The 17,949-nt window shown below is 42.3% G+C and overlaps 1 protein-coding gene across 3 annotated transcripts in view; it reads right to left on the minus strand.

Annotated features, from left to right (window-relative positions):
* Window positions 1-168: 168 nt before the first annotated feature.
* Window positions 169-17,949, minus strand: part of LOC115208544 (oocyte zinc finger protein XlCOF6-like) — a 28,163-nt gene continuing 10,382 nt past the window's right edge. The window contains exons 4-5 of one of the 3 annotated variants that reach the window (XM_029776674.1): window positions 7,701-7,856; window positions 169-563 (exon numbers count right to left, since the gene is read on the minus strand). In XM_029776674.1, the coding sequence (XP_029632534.1) occupies window positions 535-563; window positions 7,701-7,856 (185 nt within the window). In that variant the 3' untranslated portion in view covers window positions 169-534. Of the gene's footprint in view, window positions 564-6,051; window positions 7,857-17,949 lie in introns of those variants that run through there. The other 2 variants (XM_029776675.1, XM_029776673.1) reach the window with 2 other exon arrangements.

Here is a 17,949-nt window from a genome sequence, read left to right on the forward strand (position 1 = left end):
ATGTGTTGCCATTGCATTGATTGTATGGAACTTACAGGTCCTTCAGGTCAAAAAGGCAAAGAGGCAGAGCAGAGAAAGGAGGCAGACAGACCATGAAAGTGTTCTTGATCTATACTGAATCACACCTGTTTTGTTCAATTGTGGTGTAGTCATTGAAAAAACAATACATGTTTGATTCTCACTTTTATTTAAATGTATATTACACATTTATTAAAAATGTCAGCTCAGAAAACAACAATGTCTGCAGTACCAGAGGTACACTGTAGTCACTCTAAATTAGGAACATTCAAAAAAAATGTGAAAATACATTCATATACAGTACCAGTCAAAAGTTTGGACACACCTACTCATTCAAGGGTTTTTCTTTATTTGGACTATTTTCTACATTGTAGAATAATAGTGAAGACATCAAAACGATGAAATAACACATATGGAATCATGTGGTAAGCAAAAAAGTGTTAAACAAATAAAGATATATTTAGCCACCGTTTGACTTGACATCTTTGGACACTCTTTGCATTCTCTCAACCAGCTTCATGAGGCAGTCACCAGGTTGCAGATTTCTGAATTGTTAAATAAAATTATATATGTGTTAACTGTTAAAATTCTACATTTTTTAAAACAATACTAAACATGCACATCCAAACAACAGCACACAAACATCAACGTCATCACATCTGGCCAGACCTATCTGCTCAGACGGATTAAAAGTACATTTACATTTTGATACTTCTGACAGACAACTTTATAACTCCGCCCAAAACTTTTGGACTTTATAGCATTCGCAGAAGGCATGGGTTATTGAGTCATTGTTAGTTTTACACTTATACAACAGGTGGGTCTAATCCTGAATGCTGATTGCTCAAAACCGCATTCCAGCCGGTGTCTACTCCACAAGTTACCACCGGCTAAATCTATGATGTTAAAATGCCTATTTACTCTGTTCCATCTGCCTGTGCAATCCCCTGTCTCATCAGCCCAGCCAGGCAATTTATAAACTTGATCTCCACTATAAAAAGCATGTAGACATTATCTCCCATTTCTTTTAGACTAACATTTAGTTTTCAACATCGGAGATTTGTATAAACCTTGCTGTCTGTCTCTCCGACATTTGCTAAATTGTTTCAATATTCAAATTCGATCTCCACCTGTCCCATAGTAATGAACGTGTTGGGATGAGACAGACAGGTAGGCAGCTTTTCTCAGCCAGTTTGAGATCATGAATCAACATAATTTTTATGGATATATACAAAGAACTAGCAATAGAAAACAGGTCAAACCAAACAATGTGCAGCTAGTTTGTAGTCTTTCCAGCTTCAGTTTAAAATGATTGTGTTAGCTGTGTTGTTGGCTAGCTCTCGAGCAACAGTGTCCTGACGAGAGAGAGCACATTTTCTATGCCAGGTGAAATCGTGCATCATTAGCTCATTGTTATGGACGTATCCAAATAAATATCACTAGAAAACAAGTTAAACAAATGCAAATGCAGCTACTTTGTTGTTATTCTGGCTGCACTGTTTGACGTGACCGTAATTTAGCCGTAGTTGACTAGCTAGCTAGCTAGCAAGGGATAAGAACATTGCCAGCCAATATGGCAATGGAACATTTAGATCTGGGTTGCGTCCATAGATACAGAACAAAAAGACTGAACGATTGGGTTGCGTCTCTGGCAACCGAACAGATAGAAAGAACGACCAGGCGGCTTGGGTAGCAACCCTAGATTTGTGTCGGGACTATATCTTGTGGAAGGATGAAATAGCATGAATAAATTAATCAAAATAAGTTTTGTTAATAAAAATATGTCAATCATTATTTATATATGTTGGTAACCCGTTGTATAAAAGTGATAATGCCCTCGAAGCCGATGTTTAGAGGATATATTGGCACGATTTGACTTGGTCTCAGGCCGTGCCAATATATCCTCCAAACAGCGGCTACTCAGGCATTATCACTTCATTAAAACATGACTCTTCCGTTTTGCTGAAGAATTTGTGATTTTAACTTGTATAATACATTCTATACATTCGTTTATACTGGATTAAGGGTAATTTTTGTTAACCGTAATTTCGTTGGAACATCACTAACATTCCCTCTGTCCAATATCATCAGTTCTTTTTAAGTCTTGGAAGACTTGAAACTTTTATTTATTTATTGGCCATATAAAGTCAGTTATGACGTAGTATACTTAAAAAAAAAATATTATTCAGTGGGATAATTGGTATAAATATACTGCTCAAAAAAATAAAGGGAACACTTAAACAACACATCCTAGATCTGAATGAAAGAAATAATCTTATTAAATACTTTTTTCTTTACATAGTTGAATGTGCTGATAACAAAATCACACAAAAATAATCAATGGAAATCCAATTGATCAACCCATGGAGGTCTGGATTTGGAGTCACAATCAAAATTAAAGTGGAAAACCACACTACAGGCTGATCCAACTTTGATGTAATGTCCTTAAAACAAGTCAAAATGAGGCTCAGTAGTGTGTGTGGCCTCCCATGTGCCTGTATGACCTCCCTACAACGCCTGGGCATGCTCCTGATGAGGTGGCGGATGGTCTCCTGAGGGATCTCCTCCCAGACCTGGACTAAAGCATCCGCCAACTCCTGGACAGTCTGTGGTGCAACGTGGCGTTGGTGGATGGAGCGAGACATGATGTCCCAGATGTGCTCAATTGGATTCAGGTCTGGGGAATGGGCGGGCCAGTCCATAGCATCAATGCCTTCCTCTTGCAGGAACTGCTGACACTCTCCAGCCACATGAGGTCTAGCATTGTCTTGCATTAGGAGGAACCCAGGGCCAATCTCAGTACCTAATGGCAGTCAGGCTACCTCTGGCGAGTACATGGAGGGCTGTGCGGCCCCCCAAAGAAATGCCACCCCGTACCATGACTGACCCACCGCCAAACCGGTCATGCTGGAGGATGTTGCAGGCAGCAGAACGTTCTCCACGGCGTCTCCAGACTCTGTCACGTCTGTCACGTGCTCAGTGTGAACCTGCTTTCATCTGTGAAGACACAAGGGCGCCAGTGGTGAATTTGCCAATCTTGGTGTTCTCTGGCAAATGCCAAATGTCCTGCACGGTGTTGGGCTGTAAGCACAACTCCCACCTGTGGACGTCGGGCCCTCATACCACCCTCATGGAGTCTGTTTCTGACCGTTTGAGCAGACACATGCACATTTGTGGCCTGCTGGAGGTCATTTTGCAGGGCTCTGGCAGTGCTTCTCCTGCTCCTCCTTGCACAAAGGCGGAGGTAGCGGTCCTGCTGCTGGGTTGTTGTTCTCCTACAGCCTCCTCCACGTCTCCTGATGTACTGGCCTGTCTACTGGCAGCGCCTCCATGCTCTGGACACTACGCTGACAGACACAGCAAACCTTCTTGCCACAGCTCGCATTGATGTGCCATCCTGGATGAGCTGCACTACCTGAGCCACTTGTGTGGGTTGTAGACTCCGTCTCATGCTACCACTAGAGTGAAAGCACCGCCAGCATTCAAAAGTGACCAAAACATCATCCAGGAAGCATAGGAACTGAGAAGTGGTCTGTGGTCCCCACCTGCAGAACCACTCCTTTATTGGGGGTGTCTTGCTAATTGCCTATAATTTACACCTGTTGTCTATTCCATTTGCACAACAGCATGTGACATTTATTGTCAATCAGTGTTGCTTCCTACGTGGACAGTTTGATTTCACAGAAGTGTGATTGACTTGGAGTTACATTGTGTTGTTTAAGTGTTCCCTTTATTTTTTTGAGCAGTGTATAAGAATTAATTGTTAATATTTAATTGTGCCATCCTGTGTGTGTGTGTTAAGAAAACCATAATTTTGAACCTTTAGGGAACATTTTTAACATTCAGAGAACATTCCCAGAACCTTCAGAGAACGTTGCCTACAGTGTAACCTTCAGAGAACGTGCCCCGCTATCTTTGTAAAACCAAAAGAGAACGTTATAAGAACGTTAAGAAAACCATCCGTTTAAACCTTTAGGGAACATTGGTGCAACGTTCAGGGAACGTTCCCACAACCTTCAGGGACCGTTGCCAGAACCAAAATGTGTTATCTGGGTTTGTCTGTGGTTGAGATGATATTGACATTGTTCATTAACATGCTATAGTAAGCGTTTGTTTTAAAATGGGCCCCTTGCCCCTTGGAGCAGAGGAGAGCAATGTTTTAGCTACATTTTGCCTCCAAAAAGTAAATATTTTAAAACAAGGGGTGTAACTTGTTCGCTATTGTCAGCTGATTTAGAATTACATTTCTATAATTTTCCTGGCATGTTCTGTTGAGGTATTGACGAGTAAAGTCAGAATCTTCAATATAAAGCTAACTTCACTGCAGTAGTAAAATAGATAAGTGTTTAAGATTTGTATCCCTGAATTTTTGACCAGCTGATTATAGCTAAGAAAATACATCTGCATTTCCAGCTGTGTAAACACGTTGATTCTCATAGCAAATAGTCTCAAGATAAAGCCTGATAAACTTGGGGAATTGATATTCAAAGCTTAAATAGAAAAACCTTTGTCAGGAACCAGGACTAACACCAGAACTAATAAATCCAATGCAACTGCATGTTTTACAAACGGTACCACATGGATGGGCACAGTGTTGTAAAAATACTTCAAAAGTACACCTTAAGTCTTTTTGGGGGGGGGGTGTACTTTACTATTTATATTTTTTACGTTTACTTTTTACTCCATGAATTGTCCCTGTCACCCAAAAGAACTTGTTACTAACATGGGCTCCTGAGTGGCGCAGCGGTCTAAGGCACTGCATCACAGTGCTAGAGGCGTCACTACAGACACCAGGCTGTATCACAACCGGCCGTGATTGGGAGTCCCATAGGGTAGCGTACAATTGGCCCAGCGTCATCCGGGTTTGGCCGTCATAGTAATTAAGAAATTGTTATTAACTGACTTGCCTAGTTAAATAAAAGTTACATTTTAAAACATTGACACTTATCAAGTGAACATCCCTGGTCATCCAAACTGCCTCTGATCTGGCAGACTCACTAAACACAAATTCTTTGTTTGTAAATTATGTCTGAGTGTTGGAGTGTGCCCGTCTATCCGTAAAAAAAAGAAGAAAAAAAGAAATTGTGGCATCTGGTTTGCTTAATATAAGGAATGTTAAATGATTTATACTGTTACTTTGATACTTACAGTGCATTCAGAAAGTATTCAGACACCTTGACTTGTTCTACATCTTGTTACATTACAGACTTATTCTAAAACTGATAAAAAAAAGTTTGCCAAAAGGCACCTAAAGACTCAGACCATGAGAAACAAGATTCTGTTCGGATGAAACCAAGATTGAACTCTTTGGAGGAAACCTGGCACCATCCCAACGGTGAAGCATGGTGGTGGCAGCATCATGCTGTGGGGATGTTTATCAGCGGCAGGGACTGGGAGACTAGTCAGGATCAAGGGAGAGAAGAACAGTGCAAAGTACAGAGAGATCCTTGATGAAAACCTGATCCAGAGTGCTCAGGAACTTCAGACAGGGAAGAAGGTTCACCTTCCAACAGGACAACGACCCTAAGCACACAGCAAAGACAACGCAGGAGTGGCTTCAGGACATGTCTCTGAATGTCCTTGAGTGGCCCAGCCAGAGCCCGGGACTTGAACCAAATACAGGTGTGCCAAGCTTGTAGCATCATATCCAAGAAGACTCGAGGCTGTAATTGATGCTAAAGGTGTTTCAACAAAGTACTGAGTAAAGGGTCTGAATACTTATGTAAATGTGATATTTCCATTAAAAAAAATTATACATTTGCAAAAAAATCTAAACCTGTTTTTGCTTTGTTATTATGAGGTATTGTGTGTAGATTGATGAGGGGAAAAAACAATTTAATCAATTTTAGAATAAGGCTGTAAAGAAACAAAATGTGGAAAGTCAAGGGGTCTGAATACTTTCCGAATGCACTGTAAGTATATTTTTGCAATTACATTTACTTTTGAATCTTAAGTATATTTAAACCAAATACTTTTACTCGAGTAGTAATTTACTGGGCGACTTGCACTTTTACTTGAGTCATTTTCTATTAAGGTACAGTATCTTTACTTTTACTGAAGTATGACAATTGGGTACTTTTTCCACCACTGGGTGGACACGGCACACTATTCTAGTTTTGCGGAGAGAGAGGAGGATGGCTGCAATTTATTTTCTCGCCTAGGGTGGCAGAACAGCAAGGACTGGGCCTGCTTTCCTTTTCGCAGACTTAGACCTGAGGGGTATACAACAAAGCAGGATCAATGAGTTAACTTAATCATATAAAAATATATTTTCCTGCAGTGTGGATTTATTCAAGGATTCTCTGCAAAGTGTGTTAGCGCATGTTTTTTTCAAGTATCTTGTCTAGGTAAAACTCTTTCCAGACTGGGAGCTGCAGAAAGGCTTCTTCCCTGCATGTCATCTCATGCATTTTAAGGTGTCCTAACCGGGTAAAAGCTTTTTCACACTAAGAGGATTTGAAAGGATTATTTATCTCCTGTGTGTGTCATCTCATGTGTTTTCAGTCTCCTTAACCTGGTAAAACCTTTTCCACACTGAGAACATTGGAATGGTTTTTCTCCCGTGTGTATTGTCATGTGATCTTTCAGATGAGATGACTGGATGAATCTCTTCCCACACTGAGAGCATTGGAAAGCCCTCTGCCTCTCTACTAAGTGTGTTCTCTCATGTGATTTCCGGTCCCCTGATGAGAAAAATTTCTTTTCACACTGGGAGCACTGATACGGCTTCTCGCCAGTGTGTGTTCTTTCATGCACTTTTAGATGCCCTGATCGCCCGAAACCCTTCCCACAATGAGAACAGTGGTATGTTTTCTCTTCCCCTGTATGTATTCTCTCATGCTCTTTCAGACCCCTTAACTCAACAAAACCCCTTCCACACTGTGAGCAGAGGTGAGGCTTCTCTTCTGTGTGTGTCCACTCGTGTGTTTTCAGGCTCCCTAACTGGGTAAAACTCTTTCCGCACAGGGAGCACTGGAAAGGCTTCTCTCCTTTGTGTATTCTGTTATGTTTTTTCAGGCTCCCTAACTCAGTAAAACTCTTTCCACACAGGGAGCAGTAGAAAGGCTTCTCTCCTGTGTGTGTCCTCTCATGTGTTGTCAGGTGCCCTAACTGGGTAAAACTCTTTCCACACTGGGAGCAGTGGTGAGGCTTCTCCCCTGTGTGTATTCTCTTATGCATTTTTAAGTTCCCTAAATGGGTAAAACTTTTTCCACACAGGAAGCATTGGAAAGGCTTATCTCCTGTGTGTGTTCTTTCATGGTCTTTCAGGGTCCATAACCAAGTAAAACCCTTTCCACACTGAGTGCATTGGAATGTTTTTTCTCCTGTGTGTGTTCTCTTATGCTCTTTCAGATGAGTTGACCTGATAAATTTCTTTCCACACTGAGTGCATTGGAAAGGCCTCTCTACAGAGTGTGTGTTTTTTTTCCCAGTGTGTATTCTCTCATGCGTTCTCAGGTTCCCTGACTGGGTGAAACTCTTTCCGCACTGAAAGCAATGGTAAGGCTTCTCCCCTTTATGCGCTCTCTTATGGTCTTTAAGGTGCCCTAACCGGGTAAAAGTCTTTCCACATTGGGAGCAGGGGTAAGGCTTTTCTCCTGTGTGCGTCCTCTCATGTGTTTTCAGGTGCCCTGACTGAGTAAAACTCTTTTCACATTGTGAGCAGTGGTAAGGCTTTTCACCTGTGTGTATTCTTTCATGATCTTTTAGGTTCCGTAACTTAGTAAAACTCTTTCCACACTGCGAGCAGCGGTGTTGTCTCGCTGGTTTGGGCATCTCTGGGTCTGGTTCCCCTGAAGTACACTTTCTGCTGTTCGAGTGAGAGTCTAGTCTCTCTCCTGCCAAAGACAAACAGAGTGTTTAGTTAAATACTAAACAGAGACCTGAATGAAACCTCCATATGATAAAATTGTCTTCCTATGAGATTTAATCAAGACTAGATCCATCAATAAAAACAACAGTGCACGTCATCACAGAATGGCGGTAGTGTTTTGTAGCCTAATAAAAACAAAATAGAACTTGACTGTTATGCATTTATTAGACCTAATGGACTACAATTACAGTGTATACAAACAATGGAGTAAAACAAGCTTACATTTGGGGTTCTGAGGGGTAAATTACAAGGTTAGCTACATCTACTTATGGTTTTCTGAAACAAGCCAGCTTCAGTTAGCTTCACATTCCAGCTCAGGCTTCATCCACGTTACAGATGTGGATATTGATCCTGCAGCTGACACTAACTCCAGCCAGGCATGTAACTGCTTGTCCATGTAGCACGTGGACAACCTAGTGAGTCGAACGCCAAACTCTTTATTGAGATTACCCTGAAAACGGCGATCCCATGGGCGAGTCAGTGCCACGTTTTCATTTTTGGCGAAATGAAAATGAAAGTTATTTTGCAAATTCAGCAGGCTTAGGTGGCAAATACGCTATTAGAAGTGCCGTCTTTCTTTTATTGTGTGTGTATCATAATGCCGTCATTGATGTGCTTATCAATACACGAGCATCTTCTTTCCCACTCCTTTCATTTTATTCATATGAAAGTTTTAATGTGCATGACGTTTCAAATGCCTCCTGTTATTCCTAAATGTGTAGTGTGATATATATTTTTTTTACACAAGAACATTTTACGAATACAATATTTAAATCAGTCATCTTCCTCATATTGTCGAGAGAATGAAGGGGTGATAATGCACTCTGAGCTCTATTTAAACAAACTTAACGCAGCAGTAAATCTTAACACTGGCTGTAGCACTATAGGTTCGAGGGGGAGTGTCAGGAAAATGTATTGTATTTTCACAACCCGGAATTTTGGGCGCAGAGTCAACGCCCACTGCCATCCATTCTATTGGCCAACGTGCAATCATTGGAAAATAAAATCGATGAGCTATGATCAAGATTATCCTACCAACGGGACATCGAAAAACTGTCAAATAATATGTTTCACCGAGTCGTGGCTGAACAACGACACAGATAATATAGAGCTGGCGGGATTCTCCATGCACCGGCAGGACAGAGAAGCTACATCTGGTAAGACGAGGGGTGGGGGTGTCTATTTGTCAATAACAGCTAGTGTGCGATGTCTAATATTAAAGAAGTCTCGAGGTATTGCTCGCCTGAGGTAGAGTACCTTATGATAAGCTGTAGACCACACTATCTACCAAGAGAGTTCTAATCTATATAGGGATGAAATGGTTACTGGTTTCACAATAAACCACTGTAAAATTCCCGACGGTTAGTATTACCATTTCAAATTGTAATGATCATTAAAACCGTTTTTGATTACCGTGGTTTGAAAAACTCATGGTAAATACTGTCCAACATCAACCAAAGTTAGCAACAGTCTAGCGCAGGCACAGCATGCAATGTGGGTTTTGTTTTGTGTGAAAACATGGCGGAAGGCAGTGACAGCGCTCGGGAAATTTTTCAGCCTTCTAAGAAAACCAAATCCATATTTTGTGTTTTACAAAAGTGCTGAGGGAAAATTAATCGAAGATGGTCACCCTGTCTGCAACACTTCAAATCTTTTGAGTCATCTTCGTGACCACCACCCACTACTTTATAGCCAATGCAAGGCAAGTTAACTTTTAGCACAATGCATGATGTGGGGACTTCGGAATGGGGGAAAACGTCATGGTTTGTCTGTCTAACTTGCTAATAGCTTGTCAATAATGTAAACTGAAGCTTTCAGTGTTACCTACTCTTGTAAAAAAAACGACACGTTGTTCTGCTGCTGTATGCGTTGTGTCTGCAGACTATTCGCCCACTGCACATGATAACACGTCATGTAGTTTAGTCACCCAACCAACATATTTTGTTCATTTAAAATTCGTCAGTCGTCGACTTGGTTGTAAAAGTGTTCCAACAGGAGGAACACTATAGACTCCTATACAAGACTCCTGTATTTATGTCATTGCAATTACTATCACCGTCTTCTTAAGACTCATTTGTATTTATGGAAATTGTCCATGGGGTCATTGCATATAGTCAAATCCAACACAGAAGATAGACTGTGTGCGTGTGCGTGTGAATAATAATAATTATAACAACGAGGGGCCATGCACCAAGAGCTCCCTCACATTGCCAGGGTTGCAAGGAAGCGTTTGTGCATCCCAGCAACCAGCGTGCCATCAGAGGGAGTGTTCAGTGCCAGCAGGCACATCGTCTCCCCTCGCAGATCACTACTTAAACTGGACAAAGTAAACATGCTGACATTTTTACATTTCAATCTCAAGTGAACAAAGATGCATACATACAGGAAGTTAGGCCAGCAGCACCTTATTTCTTTATGAAGGAGAAAACGGACATACAATCAGTGGTGTTCATTTGATTTGTTTACATATTTTGTGTTATTTTAAATGTCAACACCTGCACATTGGATTTGTTTACATATGGTAGTATTGTTCTTACATGCACATTGCTTTGTTTGTGTTGCTTTTATATGCACATTTGATTTGCTTATGTTCATGGTTGTGTTCACTAAAACCTGCACTAGGGAAACATTTACCTCTCATGGCCACATCTTTAATGTTAATGTTGTTATTTTAATGTTTATGCACACAAAAAGTGCATAGTGCTGCTAATTTTATTTGTTGTTTGTTTATTTGATTTGCTTACTTAAGGTTGTGTTCATTTAAACCTGCACTAGGGAAACGTTTACCTCTCATGGCCACATGGTGCCATCTTTAATGTTAATGTTATTATTTTCATGTTTATGCACACAAAAAGTGCATAGTGCTGCTAATTGTATTTGTTGTTTGTTGGTTTTCAATATAAAACTTGGTGAAATGATTTCAGTGCGTGTATCAGTATTTTCTTTTACATTTCAAGCACATTTTAACAATACCGTCATAATACTGATAACCGTGATAACTTTGCTCACTATATTCGTGATATGACATTTTCATACCGTTTCATCTCTACATGTACAGTTGAAGTCGGAAGTTTACATATACCTTACCCAAATACATTTAAACTCAGTTTTTCACAATTCCTGACATTTAATCCTCGGAAAAAATCCCTGTCTTAGGATCACCACTTTATTTTAAGAATGTGAAATGTCAGAATAATAGTAGAGTGATTTATTTCAGCTTTTATTTCTTTCATCACATTCCCAGTGGGTCAGAAGTTTACATACACATTTTCAGTTCATTTTCAGTTCTGCCCACACATTTTCTATAGGTTTGAGTTCAGGGCTTTTTGATGGCCACTCCAATACATTGACTTTGTTGTCCTTAAGCCATTTTGCCACAACTTTGAAAGTATGCTTGGGGTCATGGTCCATTTGGAAGACCCATTTGCGACCAAGCTTTAACCTCCTGACTGATGTCTTGAGATGTTGCTTCAATATATCCACATAACTTTCCTGCTTCATGATGTCATCTATTTTGTGAAGTGAATCAGCCCCACCTGCAGCAAAGCACCCCCACAACATGATGCATGCACCCCCGTGCTTCACGGTTGGGATGGTGTTCTTCGGCTTGCAAGCATCCCCCTTTTTCCTCCAAACATGATGATGGTCATTATGGCCAAAGAGTTCTATTTTTGTTTCATCAGACCAGAGGACATTTCTCCAAAAAGTACGATCTTTGTCCCCATACGCAGTTGCAAACCGTAGTCTGGCTTTTGTATGGCGGTTTTGGAGACTTCTTTCTTGCTGAGGGGCCTTTCAGGTGAAGTCGATATAGGACTCGTTTTACTGTGGATATAGATACCTTTGTACATGTTTCCTCCAGCATCTTCACAAGGTCCTTTGCTGTTGTTCTGGGATTGATTTGCACTTTTAGCACCAAAGTACATTCATCTCTAGGAGACAGAACACGTCTCCTTACGGAGCGGTATGACGGCTGCGTGGTCCCATGGTGTTTATATTTGCGTACTATTGTTTGTACAAATGAACATGGTACCTTCAGGCGTTTGGAAATTGCTCCCAAGGATGAACCAGACTTGTGGAGGTCTACAATTTTTTTTCTGAGGTCTTGGCTGATTTCTTTTGATTTTCCCATGATGTCAAGCAAAGAGGCACTGAATTTGAAGGTAGGCCTTGAAATACATCCACACCTCCAATTGACTCAAATGGGGCGGCAGGTAGCCTAGTGGTAATAGCGTTGGACTAGTAACCGAAAGGTTGCAAGATTTCTGGCGCAGGAGTCCCGCTAGCGACCCACCTCGACAACATCCGTGAAACTGCAGAGCGCCAAATTCAAAATATAGAAAACGTGATATTAAACCTTCATGATAATACAAGTGTCATGCATGATTCTTTAGCTTAGAAACTTGGCAATCTAACTGCATCGTCGGATTTCAAAAAGGCTTTACGGCGAAAGCACAGCATTCGATTATCTGAGGTCACCCACAACAGCATATTATCCAAACAAGCACAGGCGTCACAAAATCCCAAATAGCAATAAAATAAGTCACTTACCTTTGAAGATCTTCCTCTGATCGCAATCAGAAGAGTCCCAGGAACACAATGAATGGTCGTTTTGTTCGATAAATTCCTTCTTTATATCCCAAATAGTCCGTTCAGTAGGCGTCATTGAGTTCAGTAATGCACCCGTTCAGAATGCAGACATAGGAGTTCCAAAACTTACCAGTAAAGTTTATCCAAACAAATCAAACGATGTTTCTAATTCATTATTAGGTACTCTAATATCTAAATAAACGATAATATTTCATACGGAGCAAACTATTTACAATAGGTAAGGAAAAGAACGCAGCGCGCTTCCTCGGGTCACGAGCGCAATGAGACTAGTTTTTCCTGAGGATAAACAACTATTCCTCGTTGGTTTTTCAGAATACAAGCCTGAAACCATGTATTAAGACTGTTGAAATCTAGTGGAAGCCATAGGAACTGCAATTTGGGAGGCGGAAGTCTTTGGTTTCAATAGCTTAAGCTTGGAATTGGCTGGCGGGTCAACAGAAAAAAAAATTGGTCCTCGGGTTTTCGCCTGCCAAATCAGTTTTAGAAACTTTAGAGTGTTTTCTATCCAATACTACCATGCATATGCATATCCTAGATTCAGGGCTTGAGTAACAGGCAGTTTACTTTGGACACCTCGGTCATCCAAAATCCCTATCCCTAACAAGTTTTAGAGGCACAGTCAACTTAGCGTATGTAAACTTCTGACCCACTGGAATTGTGATACAGTGAATTATAAGTGAAATAATCTGTCTGTAAACAATTGTTGGACAAATTACTTGTGTCATGCACAAAGTAGATGTCCTAACCAACTTGCCAAAACTATAGTTTGTTAACAAGAAATTTGTGGAGTGGTTGAAAAACTCCAACCTAAGTGTATGTAAACTTCCGACTTCAACTGTATATTATTCATAGCCATCTATTTACCACCAGAAAATGATGCTGGCCCTAGGACCTCATTCAACCAACTCTACAGGGCCATAAGTTCATCCAGAATCGGTGCTCCTATTGGCCGGGGACTTTAATGCAGGCAAACTTAAATCTGTTTAACCTCATTTCTAACAGCATGTCACTTGTACAACCAGAAGGAAAAACACTCTAGACCACCTTTACTCCACACACAGAGATGCATACAAAGCTCTGCCCTGCCCTCCATTTGGCAAATCTGACCATAATTCTACCCTTCAGATTCCTGCTTACAAGCAAAAACTAAAGCAGGAAGTACCAGTGATTCACTCAATAAAGAAGTGGTCAGTGGTCAGAATGCTACGCTACAGGACTGTTTTGATAGCACAGACTGGAATATGTTCTGGGATTCAACCAATGGCATTGAGGAGTATACCACCTCAGTCATCGGCTTCATCAATAAGTGCATCGACGACGTCGTCCCCACAGTGACCTTACGTACATATCCCAACCAGAAGCCATGGATTACCTGCAACATCTGCATCGAGCTAAAGGCTAGAGCTGCCGCTTTCAAAGAGCGGGACACTAATCTGGACGCTAATAAGAAATCTCGCTATGCCCTCAGACGAACCATCAAACAACCAAAGCGTCAATACAGGATTAAGATTGAATCCTACTACACCGGTTCTGACGCTTGTCGGATGTGGCAGGGCTTGAAAACTATTACGGACAACAAAGGGAAACCCAGAAGGGAACTGCCCAGTAACACGAGCCTGCTAAATGCCTTTTATGCTCGCTTCGAGGCAAGCAACACTAAAGCATGCATGAGAGCACCAGCTGTTCTGGATGACTGTGTGATAACACTCTCGGTAGCCGATGTGAGCAAGACCTTAAAACAGGTCAACATTCACAAAGCCGAGGGGCCAGACAGATTACCAGGACGTGTACTCAAAGCATGCGCGGACCAACTGGCAAGTGTCTTCACTGACATTTTCAACCTCTTCCTGATCGAGTCTGTAATACCAACATGTTTCAAGCAGGCCACCATTGTCCCTGTGCCCAAGGAAGCGAAGGTAACCTGCCTAAATGATTACCGCCCCATAGCACTCACGTCAGTAGCCATGAAGTGCTCTGAAAGGCTGGTCATGGCTCACATCAACAGCATCCTCCCGGATACCCTAGACCCACTCCAATTCGCAAACCACCCCAACAGATCCACAGATGACGCAATCTCAATTGCACTGCACACTGCCCTTTCCCACCAGGACAAAAGGAAAACCTATGTGAGATTGCTGTTCATTGACAACAGCTCAGCGTTCAACACCATAGTGCCCACGAAGCTCATCACTAAGCTAAGGACCCTGGGACTAAACACCTCCCTCTGCAACTGGATCCTGGAATTCCTGACGGGCCGCCCCCAGGTGGTAAGGGTAGGCAACAACACGTCTGCCATGCTGATCCTCAGGGGCCCCTCAGGGGTGTGTACTTAGTCCCCTCCTATTTTTTATTACCCCCAATTTCGTGGTATCCAATTTGTAGTTACAGTCTTGTCTCATTACTGCAACTCCCATACGGACTCGGGAGAGGCGAAGGTTGAGAGCCACGCGTCATCCGAAGCACAACCCAACCAAGCCGCACTGCTTCTTGACACAATGCCACTTAACCCGGAAGCCAGCCGCACCAATGTGTCAGAGGAAACACCGTACACCTGGCAACCGTGTCAGCGTGCACTAAGCCCAGCCCGCCACAGGAGTTGCTAGTGCGCAACGGGACAAGGACATCGCTGCCGGCCAAACCCTCCCCTAACCCGGATGACGCTGGTCCAATTGTGTGCCGCCCCATGGGTCTCCCGGTCGCAGCCGGCTGCGACAGAGCCTGGACTCGAACCCAGAATCTCTAGTGGCACAGCTAGCACTGCGATGCAGTGCCTTAGACCACCGAGCCACTCGGGAGGCCAGTCCCCTCCTGTACTCCCTGTTCACCCACGACTGCGTGTCCAAACACAACTCCAACACCATCATTAAGTTTTCTGACGATAGTGGTAGGCCTGACCAACCGACAATGAGGAGACAGCCTATAAGGAGGAGGTCAGAGACCTGGCAGTGTGGTGCCAGGACAACAACCTCTCCCTCAACGTGAGCAAGACAAAGGAGCTGATCGTGTACTACAGGAAAAGGCGGGCCGAACAGGCCCCCATTAACATTGATGGGGCGGGTGGCTTGCCTCAGACCATCCGGGTGGCTCGCCTCAGACCATCCCGCAGGTGAAGAAGCCAGATGTGGAGGTCCTGGGCTGGGGTGGTTACACGTGGTCTGCAGTTGTGAGGCCGGATGGACGTACTGCCAAATTCTCTAAAACAACGTTGGAGGCGGCTTATGGTAGAGAAATTAACATTAAATTCTCTGGCAGACATTCCTACAGTCAACATGCCAATTGCATGCTCCCTCAAAACATTTTAGAGTGGCTTTTTACTGTCCCCAGCACAGGGTGCACGTGTGTAATGATGATGCTGTTTAATCAGCTTCTTGAAATCCCACACCTGTCAGGTGGATGGATTATCTTGGCAAAGGATAAATGCTCACTAAAAAGGATGTAAACAAATTTGTGCACACAATGAGAGAAATAAGCTTTTTGAGCGTATGGAACACTTCTGGGATCTTTTATTTCAGCTCATGAAACATGGGACTAACACTACATATTGTGATTACATGTTTGTTCAGTGTACATGTGTTTTAAAGACAACACTTCAATTGGACAATGCTCGCGCAACTCAGGAGAGGCGGTGCACTCTAGTAGTTTCAGCACAGACATGTGGGGGATGGGGCGTGAGTGAGCAGGGGCCGGTTGTGTCTGACACAGAGGGAGAGAGAGTAAATAGCCAAACTGACTCGCGCAACTCAGACAAATTTGTTGCTGCGATATGTTGTCTATCATCTCATCTGGTAGTGTCTGTCTTGACTGCATCAAGAAGCCAGATAGCTACACTAGCCAGCTAAGTTAGTTAGCTAGGCTAATTGAGGCTATTTAGAAGCGCTCCCCACGTCCTGGTCTACAACAACTCTATTCATATTAAACAACAGCCTACCTGTTGGTTGATCATTGAAGCCTACTGCTTCTCATTTAGACAACTTTATTCTGTAATTGTAATTAAATGTTGCATTGATTACAAATCTTCCACATCGCTTGGTACACATGGAGCTTCTGACAGTAGTGCTGCTTTGATTGACCGATAATAACAAAGTGTGTAGACTACCAACCGTTTTTATGATGCGCACTCCAGTGGAGGCTCCTCAGAGGAGGAAGGGGAGGACCATCCTCCTCAGTGAAATTTCATAAAAATAAAAATAGTGAAACATTAAAAAAGTTATCCTTTTTAGATAAAACTATACTAAATAAATATATGTCACCAAATAATTGGTTAAAATACACTGTTTTGCAATGAAGGTCTACAGTAACTTCAACAGCACTGTCTGGGCTAGCACCATAGCGTAGCCGGAGGACAGCTAGCTTCCATCCCCCTCTGGCTACATTGACTTCAATACAAAACCTAGGAGGCTAGGCTAGACATATATGGTAATTATGACCACTTCCAGAGGACGTCCTCCAACCAATCAAAGCTTTTGCAGTATGAACTGACATGTTGTCCATCCAATCATAGATGTAGGATCAGAGAACGAACCTAGTGTGTTGTATTGGGATTGTGCCACAGAGCATTTTGGGGGTTCTGTGTGTTGAGAAGCTTGGTGACATTGTTGGATAGAGATTAAGATTGAAGAGTGATAGATGAGCATTTTTGGGACATTATTCAATTCAAATTAGTTTTTTCAAATTACAGGAGATAGAGGTATGTTATAAATTGTTTTCTTGGGTTAAGAATTTCATTTTTTGTCCAGTAAGTGCAATTTACAGTTGAAGTCGGAAGTTTACATACAGTCGTGGCCAAAAGTTTTGAGAATGACACAAATATTAATTTTCACAGTCTGCTGCCTCATTTTGTATGATGGCAATTTGCATATACTCCAGAATGTTATGAAGAGTGATCAGATGAATTGCAATTAAATTGCAAAGTCCCTCTTTGCCATGCAAATGAACTGAATCCCCCCAAAATATTTCCACTGCATTTCAGCCCTGCCACAAAAGGACCAGCTGACATCATGTCAGTGATTCTCTCAATAACACAGGTGTGAGTGTTGACGAGGACAAGGCTGGAGATCACTCTGTCATGCTGATTGAGTTTGAATAACAGACTGGAAGCTTCAAAAGGAGGGTGGTGCTTGGAATCATTGTTCTTCCTCTGTCACCCATGGTTACCTGCAAGGAAACACGTGCCGTCATCATTGCTTTGCACAAAAAGGGCTTCACAGGCAAGGATATTGCTGCCAGTAAGATTGCACCTAAATCAACCATTTATCGGATCATCAAGAACTTCAAGGAGAGCGGTTCAATTGTTGTGAAGAAGGCTTCAGGGCGCCCAAGAAAGTCCAGCAAGCGCCAGGACCGTCTCCTAAAGTTGATTCAGCTGCGGGATCGAGGCACCACCAGTACAGAGCTTGCTCAGGAATGGCAGCAGGCAGGTGTGAGTGCATCTGCATGCATAGTGAGGT

This window comes from Salmo trutta, chromosome 14 (assembly GCF_901001165.1).
Source record: "Salmo trutta chromosome 14, fSalTru1.1, whole genome shotgun sequence".
Lineage (NCBI taxonomy): Eukaryota > Metazoa > Chordata > Actinopteri > Salmoniformes > Salmonidae > Salmo > Salmo trutta.